At 50.7% G+C, this 16465-nt stretch overlaps 1 protein-coding gene across 3 annotated transcripts; it reads right to left on the bottom strand.

The window, feature by feature from the left end:
- Positions 1 to 7475: 7475 nt before the first annotated feature.
- On the bottom strand, positions 7476 to 15720 carry LOC103170976 (maestro heat-like repeat family member 5). Of its 3 annotated transcripts, XM_029064673.2 has the most exons (16): positions 15439 to 15720; positions 15029 to 15177; positions 14839 to 14900; positions 14456 to 14605; positions 12771 to 12925; positions 12093 to 12243; positions 11575 to 11759; positions 11075 to 11212; positions 10769 to 10883; positions 10356 to 10499; positions 9918 to 10094; positions 9401 to 9556; positions 9153 to 9278; positions 8548 to 8650; positions 8235 to 8303; positions 7476 to 7891 (listed from the first exon to the last, which is right to left on the bottom strand). In XM_029064673.2, the coding sequence occupies exons 1-16, from the start codon at positions 15453 to 15455 to the stop codon at positions 7791 to 7793; spliced, it is 1998 nt and encodes a 665-aa protein (XP_028920506.1). In that variant the 5' UTR covers positions 15456 to 15720; the 3' UTR covers positions 7476 to 7790. The 3 variants fall into 3 exon arrangements, 2 of the variants coding, with proteins under 2 accessions (XP_028920506.1, XP_028920504.1); XM_029064671.2 differs by having other exon boundaries at positions 15029 to 15720; XR_003759708.2 differs by lacking the exon at positions 8548 to 8650 and having other exon boundaries at positions 7801 to 7891; positions 15029 to 15720.
- Between the last annotated feature and the right edge of the window lie 745 nt (positions 15721 to 16465).

The following is a 16465-nucleotide window of genomic DNA, read 5'->3' as shown; positions in this document are numbered from 1 at the left end:
GGGGTTTCCCTCCCCCTGCCCTGGCACCGCCTCCTCTGCCCCCCGGCCCGATCTCCACCAACCACCACAAAGACCAGATGGGAGATGATGGATCAAACAGGAGATTTTGGCATGAAGCTACTTTCTCCCTACTCGCCCCTGGGCTTTGAAGACCCAAGGCAGGAGGTCATCAGAGGAGAGGCTGTTTAACACGAGGTTAAGTTTTTCAGGAATTCTGCATGATGCAAAAATCCCTCCTCCTCTTCATCCACCTCAAATTTTCGATGATCGCCCTCCAATACCCTGGACCAGAGGCTCGAGACTCAGCCTGAGGTCCAGAAGAGATGCCCTATTGACTGGCATGAAGCACATGCCTCCTTTTTCATCTCAACTCTATAATGAAAGGGCCTTGAAGGCCTGAGGGGATATAATAAGAAGGAGGGTTGTTAGCATGAAGCAAGTTTTACCTTTTCCTTTTGTCCCAAATATTTTCTTTTCTCTCCTAATGAAAAGGCCTTGGAAGGCAAAACCATTGGTGGCAAAATAAAGGGGGAAATTGTGCAGCAAGAAAATTTCTCCCTTTTCATCTCATAGCTTCTCTTCTGAGGCCTTGAAGACCTTATGAAGAGAAATCAAAGCAGGAGTTTTTTTTGCATGAAGCAAATTTCTCCTTTTCCAACTCAAGTATTCCTTATTCATTTCCAGTTAAAAGTCCTGCAAGGCTGCAGGTAGACTTAGGTTCAGGACATTACTGTATGAAGTTACATTTCTCCCTTTCCAGCTCATATACTGATTTTCTCTTCAGGTCTTGTAGATCTTATGCGGACATACTGATGGGAGAGATTTTGCGTAAAGGAAATTTCTCTATTTCTCCTTCCGATATTCTCTTGTCAGGCCTTGAAGACCTGCGGTAGACAAGTAAAAGCAGGGAGTTGTTGGCATGAAGCAAGCTTCTCCTTTTTCACTTCAAATAATCTCAACTCACTTTCACCTCAAAGGCCTTGAAGACCTCAGGTGGACCAATGCCCAGGAGATGTGTCCACATGAAGCACACTTCTCCCTTTCCAGCTCATCTATTTTCTCTTAAGGCCTTGAAGACCCTAAGGTAGAAAGATGATCAGGTGAGTTTTTGCATGAAGCAATTTTCTCCTTTTTCAATCTTTCATATCCTCCTTTCATGCCACGAAGACCTTAGTTAGACAAATTCGAACAGGAGACTGTTCGCATCAAGTATGTTTCCCCTTTTCAACCTTGTATATTCTCTCTAAATTATCAATTAAAGGCCCTGAAGGCCTTAGGTGGTGTAACAAATGGTAACATTTTTTGCATGAAACCAAACTGCTCCTTTGCCAGCTCATATGCATTTTCTTTCTGCAGGCCTTGAAAACCACAGGTAGAGAAACAAGGGGATATTTTCTGCCATGAAGCAAATTATTTCCCTCACTCATCAGCTATTCTCTCCTCATTCTCAATTAAAATACTTTAAAAGCGAGAGGAGGTGGGGATTTCTCCAGTGAAGTAGAATTTCAACCCAGATATTCTCTTTTCTGGTCTTGAAGACCTTGAGATAGAGAAACAAAAGTGGGAGATAGTGTACCTAAAGCAAATTCCTCCTTTTTCAAATGAAATATTCTCTCTCTGTTTTTTATTAGAAGGCCTGAAATGGACTAATGCACAGGAGATGTTTCTGCATGGAGCCAATGTCTCCTTTACCAGTTCACATAATTTCTCTTCTGGCCTTGAGGACCTTAAATAGATCATTAAGAGAGCATTTGCAAGATGCAAATTTTTCTGTTTTTCAACCCCATCTAATGCCTTTTCCACCCCTCAGGTGGAGAAACAGAACCAGGAGATTGTTTGCATGAAGAAAACCTGTCCTTTCTCCCCACACTCTAACATAGTCTCTTTTCGGGTCATGAAGACCTCAGGTAGAGAAGTTAAAGTAGAAGATGGTTTGCATGAAGCAAATTTCTCCTCTTAAACCTCAAAGACTGAGGGGAAGGAGCGGGGTAGAGGAGAGGGAGGGAGTCAGGGTGATGGCGAGGGGAGGAAGAGCAGAGGAAAGGGGGGGCTCAGGGTTCTATCCACTAGGTCGTGCTGCTTCTTAAGAAAGTTCTCAAAGGTGAAAGGGCTCCACTGCAAATGTCATCAATTGGAACAGGATCAATTGGGAATAAGCAGGCTTTACAATCAGTCAGTTGTATTGCTTGAGTACTTAGCACATGTACAACACTGTACTAACGGTACAGTAGAGGAGGCAGACATGATCCTTACCTTTGAGAATTGTACCTCCTAAGAAGTGGACCTGCTCACCCTCTAGACTGTAAGCTCGTGGGCAGGGAATGTGTCTGTTTATTGTGGTATTGTCCTTTCCCAAGCACTTAGTACGGTGATCTGCACACAATAAGCACTCAATAAATATGATTGAATAAATCTCCTTGTAATCCAGTGAAGGATTTTATGATCTGGTAAAGAGGTTAACAGATCTAGACTCTTCTTTGCATAGCACTTTTTTCAAGCTGTGGTGGTAGTCAAAGAAGAAAGAAAGCAACGTGGCCAAGTGGAAAGAGGCCAGGGTTGGAGACAGAGGACCTGGCTTCTAGTCCCAGTTCAGAAACTTGTCTGCTGGGTGACTTCGGGTAAGCCACTTTAACTTCTCTGTGCTTCAGTTACTTCATCTGTAAAGACCCATAAAACCCAGTAAAATCCATAAAAACCCCTTGCAAGACATGGACTATGTTGAAACTGATTCTCTTGTCTCTACCTCCAGTGCTTAGTACAGTGCTTAGCATATAGTAAGCACTTAACAAATACCATTTTTTTTTTTAAAAAGGAAGTGTTACTGGGCAGTGAGCACGAGCCAAGCAGGAGTGGAGGGGAGCTAGTAGGACTGGGCTTGCCCGGTTGCCAATTAGAGAGGCAGTGTAGGATGTGTAGTGACCATCACAGTCACTGCTACTAGCCCCCACACTCAGAAGGAGGGCAGAGGATCCCAGGAAATGGACTCCTAGTTCCCATCCCTCAGGGAAGTTCAGTTTGAACCGTTACTCATGCCTTGAGAAGCAGCGTGACTTAGTGGATAGAGCACGGGCTTGGAAGTCAGAGGACATGGGTTCTAATGGGTTCTTTGGGCAAGTCACTTAACTTCTTTGTGCCTCAGTTACCACATCCTTAAAATGGGGATTAAGACTATGAGCCCCACGTGGGACAATCTGATTACCTTCTATCTACCCCAGTGCTTTGAACAGTGTTTGGCACATAGTAAGACCTCAACAAATACCGTCATTATTATTAACTTGGAACCCAGCCAATTACAGAGAAGGATTGGGAGGACATCAGGTTGGAGTGGGGGGCGGGGAGGCCATGTAGTTAGGGAAGGAGATCCTCAGCCATTTGAGAGAATCAATCAGTCAATCAATGGTGTTTATTGAGTGCTCACTACGTGCAGAAATCTGTACTAAGTGCTTGGGAGAGCCCAATGCAATAGAATTAGCCAACATATTCCCTGCCTATAACAAGCTTACAGTCTCGAGGGAGAAGAGGTGGAGTCATGACCTTGGGAAGACAGGACACAGCTCAGAGCTGTGATCCCTGAAAGGACACAGGACATGGGGTGGAATTTCAGATAGCATTCCTGGGAGGTTAGGAAACCATAGAGGTTTAGGAGTACAGAGGTTAGGATTCTGAAAGAGCGAGGCTCCTGAACTAAGCGGGAGAAATGGCACAGAGCTACCCTGGCATCCAAAGGACTCAGGGAGAATGAGAACAGAGCCTTTGATGCCCCAAGAGAAGAAGAGGAAAAGACCAAAGGAACATCTGCCCCGAGATGCCTACAGAAAAGTACAGATGGTCCTGGGAGGGACAGGAAAAAGGTGAAGCAAAGACCAAAGTCTTGAGAAAGGCAGTTTGGATAAGTTTTGTTATCTGATTTTTTTGATACTATTTATTAAGCACTTACTATGTTTCAAACACTGTTTTAAGGATCAGGGTAGGTACATATCTGTAATTTATTTATTTATATTAATGTCTGACCCCCTCCAGACTGTAAGCTCATTGTGGGCAGGGAATGTGCCTGTTTATTGTTGTAGTGTACTTTCCCAAGTGCTTAGTACAGTGTTTTGCACAGAGTAATTGCTCAGTAAATACAATTGACTGACCGACTGACTGACTACAAGTTAATTAGGTCAGATACTGTCCCTGTCCCACAAGGAGCTCACAGTGTAAGATTGAATTCCCATTTTACAGTTGAGGGAGCCAAAGCATAGAGAAGTTAAGTGACTTGCTCAAGGTCACACAGCAAGCAATTGGCAGAGCAATTGGCAGAGTCGGGCTTAGAAACCAGGTGCTCTGACTCCAAGGCCCATGCTCTTTCCACTAGGCCATATTGCTTCTCCTTAATGCGCTAAAAATGATTTCAAGAACTCTGTTAAAAATGAATGAGCTTACAGTCTAGAAGGATCCTCGTGGGAAGGGATTCTTTTGACCCCATTCAATTTTCTCAACTCATCATGCCCCACTTAACCTCCACACCCAAACTACTCTCCCTTGATGACCAAATAGATGTTCTCAACATCACCCTCTCTACTGAACTCAACTCAGTCGCTCCCCTATCCCTTCACAAATCTTGTACCACTAACCCACAGCTCTGGATCACCTGCACAGTCCACCTCCTATGCTCTTGTGCTCGAGCCAGAGAGCCCTGCTGGTGGAAATATAAACATCAGGCTGACATTATCCACTTCAAGTTTATCCTGGTATGCTTTAACTCTACCCTCTCTTCTGCCCAGTAAAACTATTTCTCCATCCTTGACACCCATGCCCAACACCCTCACCAGTTGTTCCAGGCATTTAACTCCCTCCTCAGACCCCCTGCCCACCTGCCTCCCCCTTCCCTTGTCCCCAATGACATGGCCACCTACTTTATTAAGAAAATTGACACTACCAGGTGTGAGCTCTCTTAAATCGCCCTTGCCCCTCCTCAGTCCCTCTCTCTTCCGGCCCCCTCTTCATCTCTCCCATCTTTCCCAGCAGTATCTCTGCAGGAGATCTCCTGCCTCCTCTCAAAAGCTACCCCTTCCACGTGCATTTCCGACCCCATTCTTTCGTGCCTTATAAAAACTCTCGCCCCTTCTCTTATTCCCTCTTTAACAGCCATCTTCAACTGTTGGCTTTTCAATAGCTTCTTCCCCGCTGCTTTCCATATCCATATCTTCCCTATCCAAAAAGCCCTCCCTTGACCCCTCGTTATTGCCCCAGCTCCTCCTACCATTCCTCTCCACACTCCTTGAGAGAGTCACCTGTCTCAAATTCCTTTCTTTCAATTCTCACCTTGATCCCCTCCAATCTGGCTTCTATCCCCTTCACTCATTCATTCATTCATTCATTCAATAGTATTTATTGAGTGCTTACTATGTGCAGAGCGCTGTACTAAGTGCTTGGAATGAACAAGTCGGCAACAGATAGAGACAGTCCCTGCCTTTTGACGGGCTTACAGTCTAATCAGGGGAGACAGACAGACAAGAACAATGGCAATAAATAGAGTCAAGGGGAAGAACATCTCGTAAAAACAATGGCAACTCCACAGAAACCTCCCTCTCAAAAGTCACCAATGATTTCTTTCCTGCAAAATCCAATGGCCTCTACTCCATTCTAATCCTCCTCTACCACTCAGTTGCCTTCGACACTGTGATCCTCTCCACTCTCCTGGAAAAGTTATTCAACCTTGGCTTCACTGACTCAGTCGTCTCCTGGTTCTCCTCTTACCTCTCTGGCCATTTATTTTCAGTCTCCTTTGCAGGCTCTTCCTCTGCCTCCCATCCCCTAACTGTGGGGGTCCCTCAAGAATCAGTTCTGGGTCACCATCTATTCTCCATCTACACTCACTCCCTTGGAGAATTCATTCGCTCCAATGGCTTCAACTACCATCTTTATGCAGATGATACCCAAATCTACCTCTCCAGCCCTGATCTCTCTCCCTTTCTCGTCTCACATTTCCTCCTGTCTTTAAGACACCCCTACTTGGGTGTCCTACCTTCATCTCAAGCTTAACACATCCGAAATAGAACTCCTTATCTTCCCACCCAAACCCTGTCCTCCCTTTGACTTTCCCATCACTGTAAATAGCACCACCATCCTCCTAGTCTCAAGCCTGTAACCTTGGAGTTATCCTTGATTCCTTTCTGTCATTCAACCCACATATTCCACTAAATCCTGTCAGTCTCACCTTTACATTGCTAAAATCTTCACTTATCCTCTCCATCAAAACTGCTACCGTGGTAATGCATTCACTCATTTATCCTACCCTGATTATTGCATCAGCCTCCTGGCTGACCTCCCAGATTCCTGCCTCTCCCCACTCCAGTCCATACTTCATTCTGCTGCCCAGATCATTTTTCTACAAAAACGTTCAGAACATGTCACCCTGCTCCTCAAAAGACTCCAGTGGTTGTGCACGTCTGCATCAAACAAAAACTCCTCACCATTGGCTTTAAAGCACTCCACCACTTTGCCCCTTCCTACCTCACCTTACTACTCTCCTTCTACAACCCAGCCCAAATACTTCACTCCTCTGATGCTAACCTTCTGACTGTGCCTCGATCTCACTTATCTAGTCACTGACCCCTACCTCCAGGCTCTGGCCTGGAATGCCCTCCCTCCTCAGATCCAATAGACGACTCTCCCCTCCTTCCAAGCCTTATTGAAGGCACATCTCCTCCAAGAGGCCTTCCCAGACTAAGTGCCTCCTTTCCTCTTCTCCCACTCCCTTCTGCATCCCCCTGATTCACCTCCTTTGCTCTTTCCCCCTCCCAGCCCCACGGCACACATGTACATATCTGTCATTTACTTATTTATATCGATGTCTGTTTCCACCCCCAGACTGTAAGCTCATTGTGGGCAGGGAATGTCACCATTCACTGTTGCACTGTACTCTTCCAAGCACTTAGTAGAGTGCTCTGCACATGGTAAACGTTCAATAAATATAAATGAATGAATAAAAAAGGGAGAACAGGTTTTGAATCCCCACTTCACAGATGAGGGAACTGAGGGAACAGAGTTAAAGTGACTTTCCCAAGGTCACACAGCAGGTAAGTGGCGGAGCTGTATTTAGAACCCAGGTCCTCTGAATCCCAAGCCTTCCCCCTCCCAATCTTCCTCTTTTAAACTTCCTTCCCATTTTGAACCTAGCCCTGCTCAGCAGGAAAATCAATCAATCATTCGGTGGTATTCACTGAGCTCTTAACTCTGTGCAGAGCACTATACTGAGCACTTGGGAGAGTGCAGTATAAATTGATGCCTCTTTCTTTGGGTACAAGACCCAAGGAAAAAAGCCACAGAAGCCTCTGGGCTGAGCCATCCAGGGCTTACAGCCCCTCCTCCATCTCCCCCCTCCCCAACCTCCTCATCAGCCACCCCCAGACTCAAATGGAGCTCCCATCTCACCCCTGCCCCATCTTCCACCACCCCATGGGCTGAAAGAAACACAGGCCCAACCGGGGGAAGCTGTAGAGTTTTTATTCCCACTCAATGCAGTACCCACTGCCTCAGAGCCCTAGGTTTAGAGTTTACCCATAATCCGTTCTTTGTTCCCGGGAGGTGGCTAGCAAAGGGAATGGGGGTTTTCGGAGAGGAGGCGGGCCTCCTGAGCCTCCTTGCCATTCCCAGCACCCGGCTGCTTGGTGTCAGCACAAACTCTCCGCTCTTCCGGGCCTCCACCCTGAAGGCACAGCCTCCAGCAGCCCCTGCTGTTCCAGGCCTGGGAACTGGGCCTTCGTGATGCAGCTTCATCCTCATCAGCCTCAGGTGGGGAGCTCTCAGTTCTGGCCCTGTTCATTGTTATCCTTTCTGTTGAAGTGGTAGGAGCTGACAAATCTACGGATCTTGGCCAATGGGTCATTCTGTAAAGTTTGAAATTCTGAAAAGGAGAGCAAAGGCATGTGAGACCTGGGGCAGCTCTGCCCCTCTCAGCAGCCCCCGACTCTGAGCACAGCCTGGGAAACTGGGAGGAGCCCTCCCCTGCCCCTCATCCCCACCAACCTTCCCTCTCCTCATTCTCTCTTCCAACACCCACCCAGGCCTTTAGGGCCCAAAGGAAGGGCCTAACAGACAAGAGAAAGAGGTAGGCAGAGAAAGAGTGAATCAGAAGCCAATAATAACCAGGTGGGAAAGGCAATCAAAAAGGAAAGTGAGAGAGGAAATGAAGAACAAGGAGGAAAAATGGGGGAGGGACAGAACAGAGAGAGACAGTTGGGACTCACTCTGGGAGAGAAAGTCCAGCTCCTCTTGGGAGAGCCATGGCTTGCCCAGGTTTATGGCGATGGTGTATCCTGTGGAGAAAGAAAACAAAAGAAGTCATTATTTCCACTTCCATCCTTCCACCCTTTTGTCAGAGGAACTATCTCAGGCCATTTTCCATGTCCAGTCCCTAGAGTCAGGAAGCATGGAGCTCTGGGAGGGAAGGAGCTAAGAAGAGGGGACTCCCATGAGGTTAGGTTCAGAAAAGGAGCAAGAGCAGAGCACGGCATGTTTTGTTTGCTTGTTTTTTCCCAGTGGCCTCCACTCCCCACTCACCAAGGAACAACACGGCTGCCCATCGCACCTCCGGCTGGGGGCTGCTGGTGTAGCCCAGAGCCTGGGAGAGGAAAATCGGGCAACACCCTTCAAAGCTCTCCATCTGTGTAGGAAGAGATGGAGAGTGAGAGATTCCCCAGCCCATCTCCAGCAGCGTGGGTTAGTGAAAAGAGCATGGGCTTGGGAGTCAGAGGTCATGGGTTCTAATCCCGGTTCCACCACTTGTCAGCCTTGTAACTTTGGGCAAGCCATTTCACTTCTCTGTGCCTCATTTACCTCAAATGTAAAATGGGGATTAAAGCTGTGAGCCGCATGTGGGACAACCTGATTACCTTGTATCTACCCCAGTGCTTAGAACAGTGCTTGACACATAGTAAGCGCTTAAATTCCATCCTCCTCTTTAACCTCCTGTGGCTGCCCCCCACCCCTCCCAGCTCCACTCCATCCTCAGGCTACTGGGCTCTCTGCTCCACTGGCCTCTCGGCCTCCAACTAGTCTTGTTCCCAAGTCCACCCCTAAGCACTTCCCTAAAGACAGATCTTAGCCCACAACTCCTTCCCCCGCCCCCAAGGACTACCCCCACTCCCCATCCCAGACTTGCTCACCATGGCCCACCAGATGGGGGTATATGTCGTACGCTCTTTCTCCTTTCCAATCAGTTTCCATCCCACGAGGTGCATGTATTTCCACTCCAAGCTCTGGGCAAGCCGGAAGAATGAATATCTGGCTTTCTGGAAATGGAGAGCCAGAGGTGGTCTAAGTGGCCTGGAAAGACTAGGAATGGTGACCCAGAGAGGGAAGACTGGGGATGGCAGAGACTGTAGATGGGGGCGGAAGGGGAAGAGCAACTCACTCTCTGCACGGCAGGGTCCTCATCCTTGATGTGGACCAGGACCGGGAGGAGGCAGCGGATTAGCTCCTGCTGCAAGATGGCCTCCTCCTCCCACACCCAGCCATCGGCCACAGCTCCTAGCAGCTCTAGAGCTGCAGCCCGCACTCGGGGTCTCTCCTGTGGAGAAACCCCCGGTTGACTGTGAGGGGAAGGGGAGACTCCGGCTGGGGGTGGGAGATGAGAGGAGGGTTGACTGCATTGGGGCAGGGCCTGGGAACCCCAGGGTAGGAATAACCAGGGGCGAAGTCTACGAGGAGAGAGTAGGGAGTGAGGGCAGGGCTGGCAGAGGGGATGCTGGGCTGATGGGGAGTCCTCTGGCTCAGTGCGGGGTGATGAGGTGGCGGGAGGGCAGTTGATGCCCCAAGGCTTGGGGCTTTGGGAGCGGCCTCTTCTGGGATCTGGCACAGCCAGGACTGGGCCCGGGAAGGAATCGGAAGGCTGTGGCTGCTCCACTGTCCCTCGGGTCCCTCGGACTTACGTCGTCAAAGAATGGGCCCAGCATGAGGACAATGTCCTCACTGAGGTGGCCGAGTCCCTGTGAGCCCAGACTGCGGGTGGTGAGGGTCGCCATGTCCATGGCCGCTAGGACCCCCACCTCGTCCTCCTGGTAGAAGCCCTTCAGGATGGGCGGGAGCTGAGCCAGGAAGAGTGGCTTCTGTGGAGATGAGGGCAGAGAGGGGGATGGTAAGGCTGTTCCCACCCGAGATGGCTCCTCTCACCACCCGACCTTGGGCTTGCATCCCACATCCTCACCCTTGGGCCATGTCCAACTAAGCCCGGGAGTCCTGTCAGGCCCCTCCTTCCCTGCTCCCAACTGGGGCCCTCCCCGGGGGAATTTCAAGGAGAGTCCAATTCCTAGGCCTGAGTCCCCCAGCCCTAGTCCCTCTGGGAATGGCCCTGGGGCTGGGCCCCTGACCTTGTCGGGGTTGAGGGGCAGGCTGGTGAGAGTCTGCAGGCTGATGACCCGTACCACGGGGTCGGGGTCTTCCAGGCCAGCCTGGAGGATGAGGTGCAGGATCTTGAGGTCCAGGATAGCCTCCAGGGAGGGGATCCAGATCAGCTGCCAAGGGAAACCGTGTATGTGACTGGACCGTGAAGGCAAGGTGGGGGATCTCATCCTTGGGGAGGGGAGCCAGGATCCACTGAGAGGGGGCAGGAGGTGCCAGGCTGCAGTGGGGTGACCATCTTCTCCCTGATCCCCTCCAGCCCCAGTCCTCCCTTCTCCACCATCTCTCACAGGGTTCAGGGCCCAGAGGCATCTGCGTGAAGGTGACACCCCTCACTAATGACATGGATGGGCTCAGCTGGGCCCTTGGCCCTGGTTCTTACCTCGGCCAGCAGTCCCATAGCCACATTCCGGCCCTGTGTACCCTTCCCCTGCAGGGAACTGGTCACCATATGCAGGAGATCAGCCACCATCAGGCACCTGCTCTGGACCAGGGTCCTGGGGAGACAGCATAGCTGGGCTGAGTTTACAGAGGAGTCTGGGAAGGCCTAAGAGACTGAGGAACAGGAGCTCAGGGGTCGGGGAGGAACAGTTGATTTACAACTCTCTTCCCACCCTCTATCCCAGCCCCATCACTTGGTCCCCGCCCACCCCACCCTCAGCCCCCATCCCTCACCCCCCCACCATACCTGGCCAGCAGGGCCACACCCTCCTGGAAGATCTCCAGGGATGAGAAGAATTGCCAGCCGCCCTGCAGCTCCATGGACGTGAAGCTCCGCCAACACCCCATGCTAGATAGAAGCCCCTTCAGGGCCTCTAGGGCCGTCCTGGGAGCAACGGAGGGTGGAGTTGCGGGGGGGAGGGATGGGAGAAGACCACCAGGTGTCAGTCAGTCATGTCGAGTTTGGGGATGTCAAAAAAAAGCCCTCTCGTATCCCAGGCACCCCCTCTCCGAGGGGCAGGAGACAACAGAATTCACCCCCCCTCAGATCCCTCCAACCCTCATCCCCGCCACTTTCAGCCCCCGGCCCACCCAGGCTAGGGGTTCCTTGGGATCCCTGCTGCCCCGACCCCCCAGCCATAAAGAGAACCCCAAGGGGTCTGTCTGAGTACTGGGGTTGAGACATCAGCACGTGGACTATTTCCATCAGGTGTCCTATCCTCCACCTCTACCCCACCGGTTGCTCACCTCCAGGGGCTGAGGGCAGAGGGCACGGTGGGCTCCTCGGCCTCCAGTTCCCACTCCCCCGCCAGACCCAGCTCCAAGACATACTGGATCTGGAGGATGAAGGCTAGGAAGAGCTGGGGGAAGAGTTTGACCATGGCCCTCGAATACTCCCACGAGAAGAGCAGCTCATACAGTGTGTTCACAGCCTGGTGGGGTGGGACATGGGCTCAGCCGGCAGTCCCCTCTCCTGTCCCGCCCTGCCCCCGCTGCCTTCAGCTCCCTTTGACTCCATATTTGGGGCTTTCTGAGGGCTGAGGAGTGAGCAGTGCCCAGCTCCGAGCCTCAACCTGGTCTTTGAACCCTTGGACCCCAGGGCCCTCCAGGACCACCCTTCCATCCCTTGGCTCCCAGGGCAGCCTTCATAACCAGCAGATGGACAGGTCAGAGGGAACTGGAGGGGGTGAGACCAGTGTGGGGTTCTGGGCTCCCAGCCGGGCCTGCCCTTAGCTCTGTCCCTCTGGGCCAGGGTGAGGGCTCACCGCAATGGATCCTGGGTTGTGCCTGTCCCAATTGGTGGAGCCTCCATCCCTCGGCACTGGTCGCTCCAACATCCTACAGAGCAGCTCCTGTAGCACGCGGTAGGCGATGGAAGGATCCGCCCCCATGGCTTTCCATATGCCAAGGACCTGCCTGTGGAGCCACAACCTGGACTCAACCTTCCCTGGGCATCTCCCCATCTCCCATCCTCTAGCACTTCCCTTACCAGGACTGCCCCCTCAAGGGGAGATGGAGCAGAGCTGAGACACCCCAGTTTATAGCCCCCGCCAAGCCCTCAGTAGGCCATCACCACTACTCCCGCACCACCACCCAGGAGGGATCTAGAGTCACTCTCTCGCACAGCTCAGTGGAAAAGAGCCTGGGCTTCGGAGTCAGAGGTCATGAGTTCAACTCCCGGCTCTGCCACTTGTCAGCTGTGTGACTGTGGGCAAGTCACTTCACTTCTCTGTGCCTCAGTTACCTCATCTGTAAAATGGGGATTAACTGTGAGCCTCACATGGGACAACCTGATTACCCTGTATCTACCCCAGCGCTTAGAACAGTGCTCGGCACATAGTAAGCGCTTAACAAATACCAATATCATTATTATTATTATTATTATGATTGCTCTGTCCCGGGACTGGGGGCATCGTAGAGGTAGGTGTGGAGGTTGGCCGTACCCATCCAGGGGTAGTGAATAGCCGAGGAAGACCTGCACTGTATCCCGAGTGTGGTGACAGGCGAGCAGGACCAGGGCTTCCTGGAGGAGGGCCTTCCCAGCCAAGGTGCTGGAGGATGTAAGTTGTTCATACACACTCCTCCCAAAGTCAGCCGCCTGGAAGTAAGCAGGGAGGCAGAGAATCAGAGTCAGATTCAGCTCCCCCACCAGACACCCCTTCTCCTCTGCCCACCCCAGCCCCACCCAGCCCTCTGAGTCCCAGCAGCAAAGCCTCTCAGCTTCATAGGCTGGCTTCCTCTAAGATGGACCAGAAGGGTTGGCGGAGGTGAAGTAGAAAAAGCAAAAATGGAAGTCATGTTCCATCTGTGGCTTCCTGGAATATTCTATCTCAGTATGAACACTAGATGAAACTCGCCTCACTCTCAACGAGGGGAATAGTGGGGACATTTTTCAGATTACAAACACATTTAGGATTGTGCATTAAACTTCTAACTTGCCGTAGAAGAATAAAGCTGAACATTAAGGAAAGATATAAAGAAGTATCTCGAAGTGTGGGGAAGTTGGATTCTAGCTATAAAATTTAGTTCAGACTATACATTTTAAAGGAAAAAGAGAAGAGACACTCGACAAATTGGAAATGGAAGGAATAATGGTGATAATAGATCAGTGGGTAGAATGGTTACATTCATTGGTGTGGTTTCCTTGGGAAATACAGAAGATCTCTTCCACTGTGTTTCAATCCAATGGAACTGGATTAATAGTTGTTTAACAATTGCTGCTGTTGAAATACTGTTGTCTGGGGGAAACACTGATTCGCGAGTATCTCTGGAGAATTTAGGACGCAGCATGGCTTAGTGGAAAGAGCATGGGCCTGGGAGTCAGTGGACCTGGATTCTAATCCCAGCTCCTCTACTTGTATGCTATGTGACCTTGGGCAAATCACTTAACTTCTCTGACCCTCAGTTACCTCATCTGTAAAATGTGAATTAAGACTGTGAGCCCTGTGTGGGACAGGGACTGTGTCCAACTCCATTATAACTCTGTGGATACAGTACCAAAACCTTTGCAGATGGAAGTGGGGTGTTCTGGGAGAGATTTGTCCATGGCATCGCTATGGGTCGAAGATGACTCGACGGCATAAAACAACGACCCCAGCACTTAGTACGATGACTGGCACATAATAAGACTTTAATAAATACCATAAATTAAAAAAAAAGATAGGAGACCTAAACACACAGATTGAAATAGAATATGCAGAAACAAAACAGAGTACAAGTGGAAATTCTATTTTAGGAATTTTCTAATTTGGGGAGAAGTTGTTGGCAGGTGATGTCAAAATAGATCGATCAATCACTGCTCTTTATTGAGCATTTACTGTTTGCAGAACACTTGACTAAGTGTGCAGGAGAATACATACAGTAGAGTTGGTAGACATGATCCCTGCCATCAAAGCACTTAAAATTAAGTGAATGAGGCAAACATGAAGATAAATTACAGATAGGGGATGAAATCTGGCCATTGGCTATCTCAACTGTACATTGACTGGAGGAGATCTTCAAGAAGCTATTTGTGACTTGTGGCTCTCAGGTAGTTAGACTACTAGTTATCTGACCCCAAAAGTCAACACCTACCCAGCCCCTCCCTACTCAGCCCACCCCCCGCCCCTGCAACCCAGGGGGCTCCTACCTGATCGCCTATGGCTCTGGGCACCTGCAGTAGGATGGCCAGAAGCCGGACCGCATTTTTCACCCTGGCCAAGCTGGAGCTCTTCAAATCAGCCAGTACTCTCTGGATAAGGTCCCTCAACTGGACTGATGTCAGGTTCCTGGCCAAGATCTGGTAGCAGAAGAACCATGGGAAAAGGAGGGGCTGATGCTCTGCTCCCTCTGCTCCCAGGAAACAGCAGAAGTTTTTGGCACTGTAGCCCATGTGCCCTAGGATTCTCTCCCCATGCCCCCTCAACGTGGCAACAGCCCCTCCGGGATCCACCCACCCCAGACTCACATCACCGGTCCTGGAAAGGCCCAGGCACAGAGGGAAGACCAGGCCCAGGGAGAATTGGATCTTACCAGTAGATTGCCTTGGAACCGGAATCCTTGGAGCTCACTGAGAATGAGCTGGAAGCACAGGTCTGGGAAGGAAGGAGAACTCACTCGGAGTCCTGGGTCTCTTCCCCCTACTCCCCTCTCCAGGAGACCCTTGGGCTTTCCCCCACCCCTGCACCCCACCCTACTCCCTTCCCCTTCACAGGCTCCTCACCTCTGTTCAGTATTTCCTGGCCAAATTCCTCCTCCACTGGTGCTGGAGTAACCCAGGTGGTGAATATGGAAGATTTTCTTCTTTGAATAGACCTAATCCATTCCAGACAGCTGTCCTTCCTGGAAGTCTTACTCACTGGTAAAACTTTCCTGGAGCATAGGAAGAATTGGGAGAGTAGGAGACAGAAAGGGGGATGACTGAGGCTCCGGTATGGGACACCTCTCCAACTCTCTGGCTCTGGTCTCCTCTCCCTCCCTAACCCTGACAAGCTAGGAATCAGGGAGTCACCTCTCTCTCTGCTTCCCCTCAGCCCCAAAGCCCTGACCCTGGCTTGGACCCCGGCCCATTCCTTCTCTCTAGCCCTCCCAGCTGACAGCATCCCAGGCCCACAGACACAAGAAGGGACTGACCGGCTGAGTAGAGGCATTCTGCTGATCGGTACCACACCCGCACCTTGCACTAACCTACTCTACCTAAAGTCCCCCTTTCCTAGCCAACAACAAGTCCACCCCACAACCCTGCCCCTCCCTAGCCCTCCTATACCTCCCAAAACACCTTCCCTCAACTAACAACAAAATCTTCCTCTTGCCTCTCTGAACTTCAAACTACAAACCACCAAACCACCACTAACTCTCCAACCATCACCACCACGACCTCCTCCCTCTCTAACTGCCAACACTCCCTGGCCCCAGCAGGGCAGACCCCTTCAGGCTCAGCTGTGACGTCATTAATGCATCACAATCTGTTGCCAGGCAAGGTCAGGCTGCAACTCTGAGGCTGGTGACAGGTCCTCTCCTCCCCAGCCCCCACCGTCAAACGCTGAGGTCTCGGACCTGGAGTCTTCATCTCTGTGCCCTGAGGATCTTCCCTTTACCCTCTGTCATTTGAAACCTGAACCCTCTGCTCCACCCCTAGCATCCCATAAGAGCCCTGGTCAGAACTCGCCCAGCCTCTGCTGGGCAGGTTGAGTGCAGGACTCCTTGGCTCTCTGAAGTGAGGAGCTTTCCCAGAAGAATGGAAAAGTGTTTCCAGCTCTCCCTCTCAAGGAGTCCTCTGTTTCCAACCCAACAGTTTGAGGAGGTGGACTGAGCTAAAGCAGGGGGCAGGAATCAATCAATCAATCAATCTCTGGCATCCACTGAGTGCTTACTATGTGCAGAGCACTGTACTAAGCCCTTGGGAGAAAACAATACAACAGAATTAACAGACACATTCTGCTAACAGATTTCTGATTCCTCTCTCCCAAACTCTTCCAATCCCAGGATGTTTTGCTCCCAGGTTTTCCCCCACCATGGGGAATAGCGTGTGCAGGATATCCCAGGGTGCACAGCCTCCATCAGTTTGACTGGACTCTCCTGGCTCCTGTGAGGGAATTTCACTTCCATCCATGTTTTAGGTGGGGAAACTAGGGACCTGGGACACAGACGATTTGGCCTC

This window comes from Ornithorhynchus anatinus, chromosome 5, assembly GCF_004115215.2.
Source record: "Ornithorhynchus anatinus isolate Pmale09 chromosome 5, mOrnAna1.pri.v4, whole genome shotgun sequence".
Lineage (NCBI taxonomy): Eukaryota > Metazoa > Chordata > Mammalia > Monotremata > Ornithorhynchidae > Ornithorhynchus > Ornithorhynchus anatinus.
This window is presented reverse-complemented; position numbering and strand designations above follow the sequence as displayed.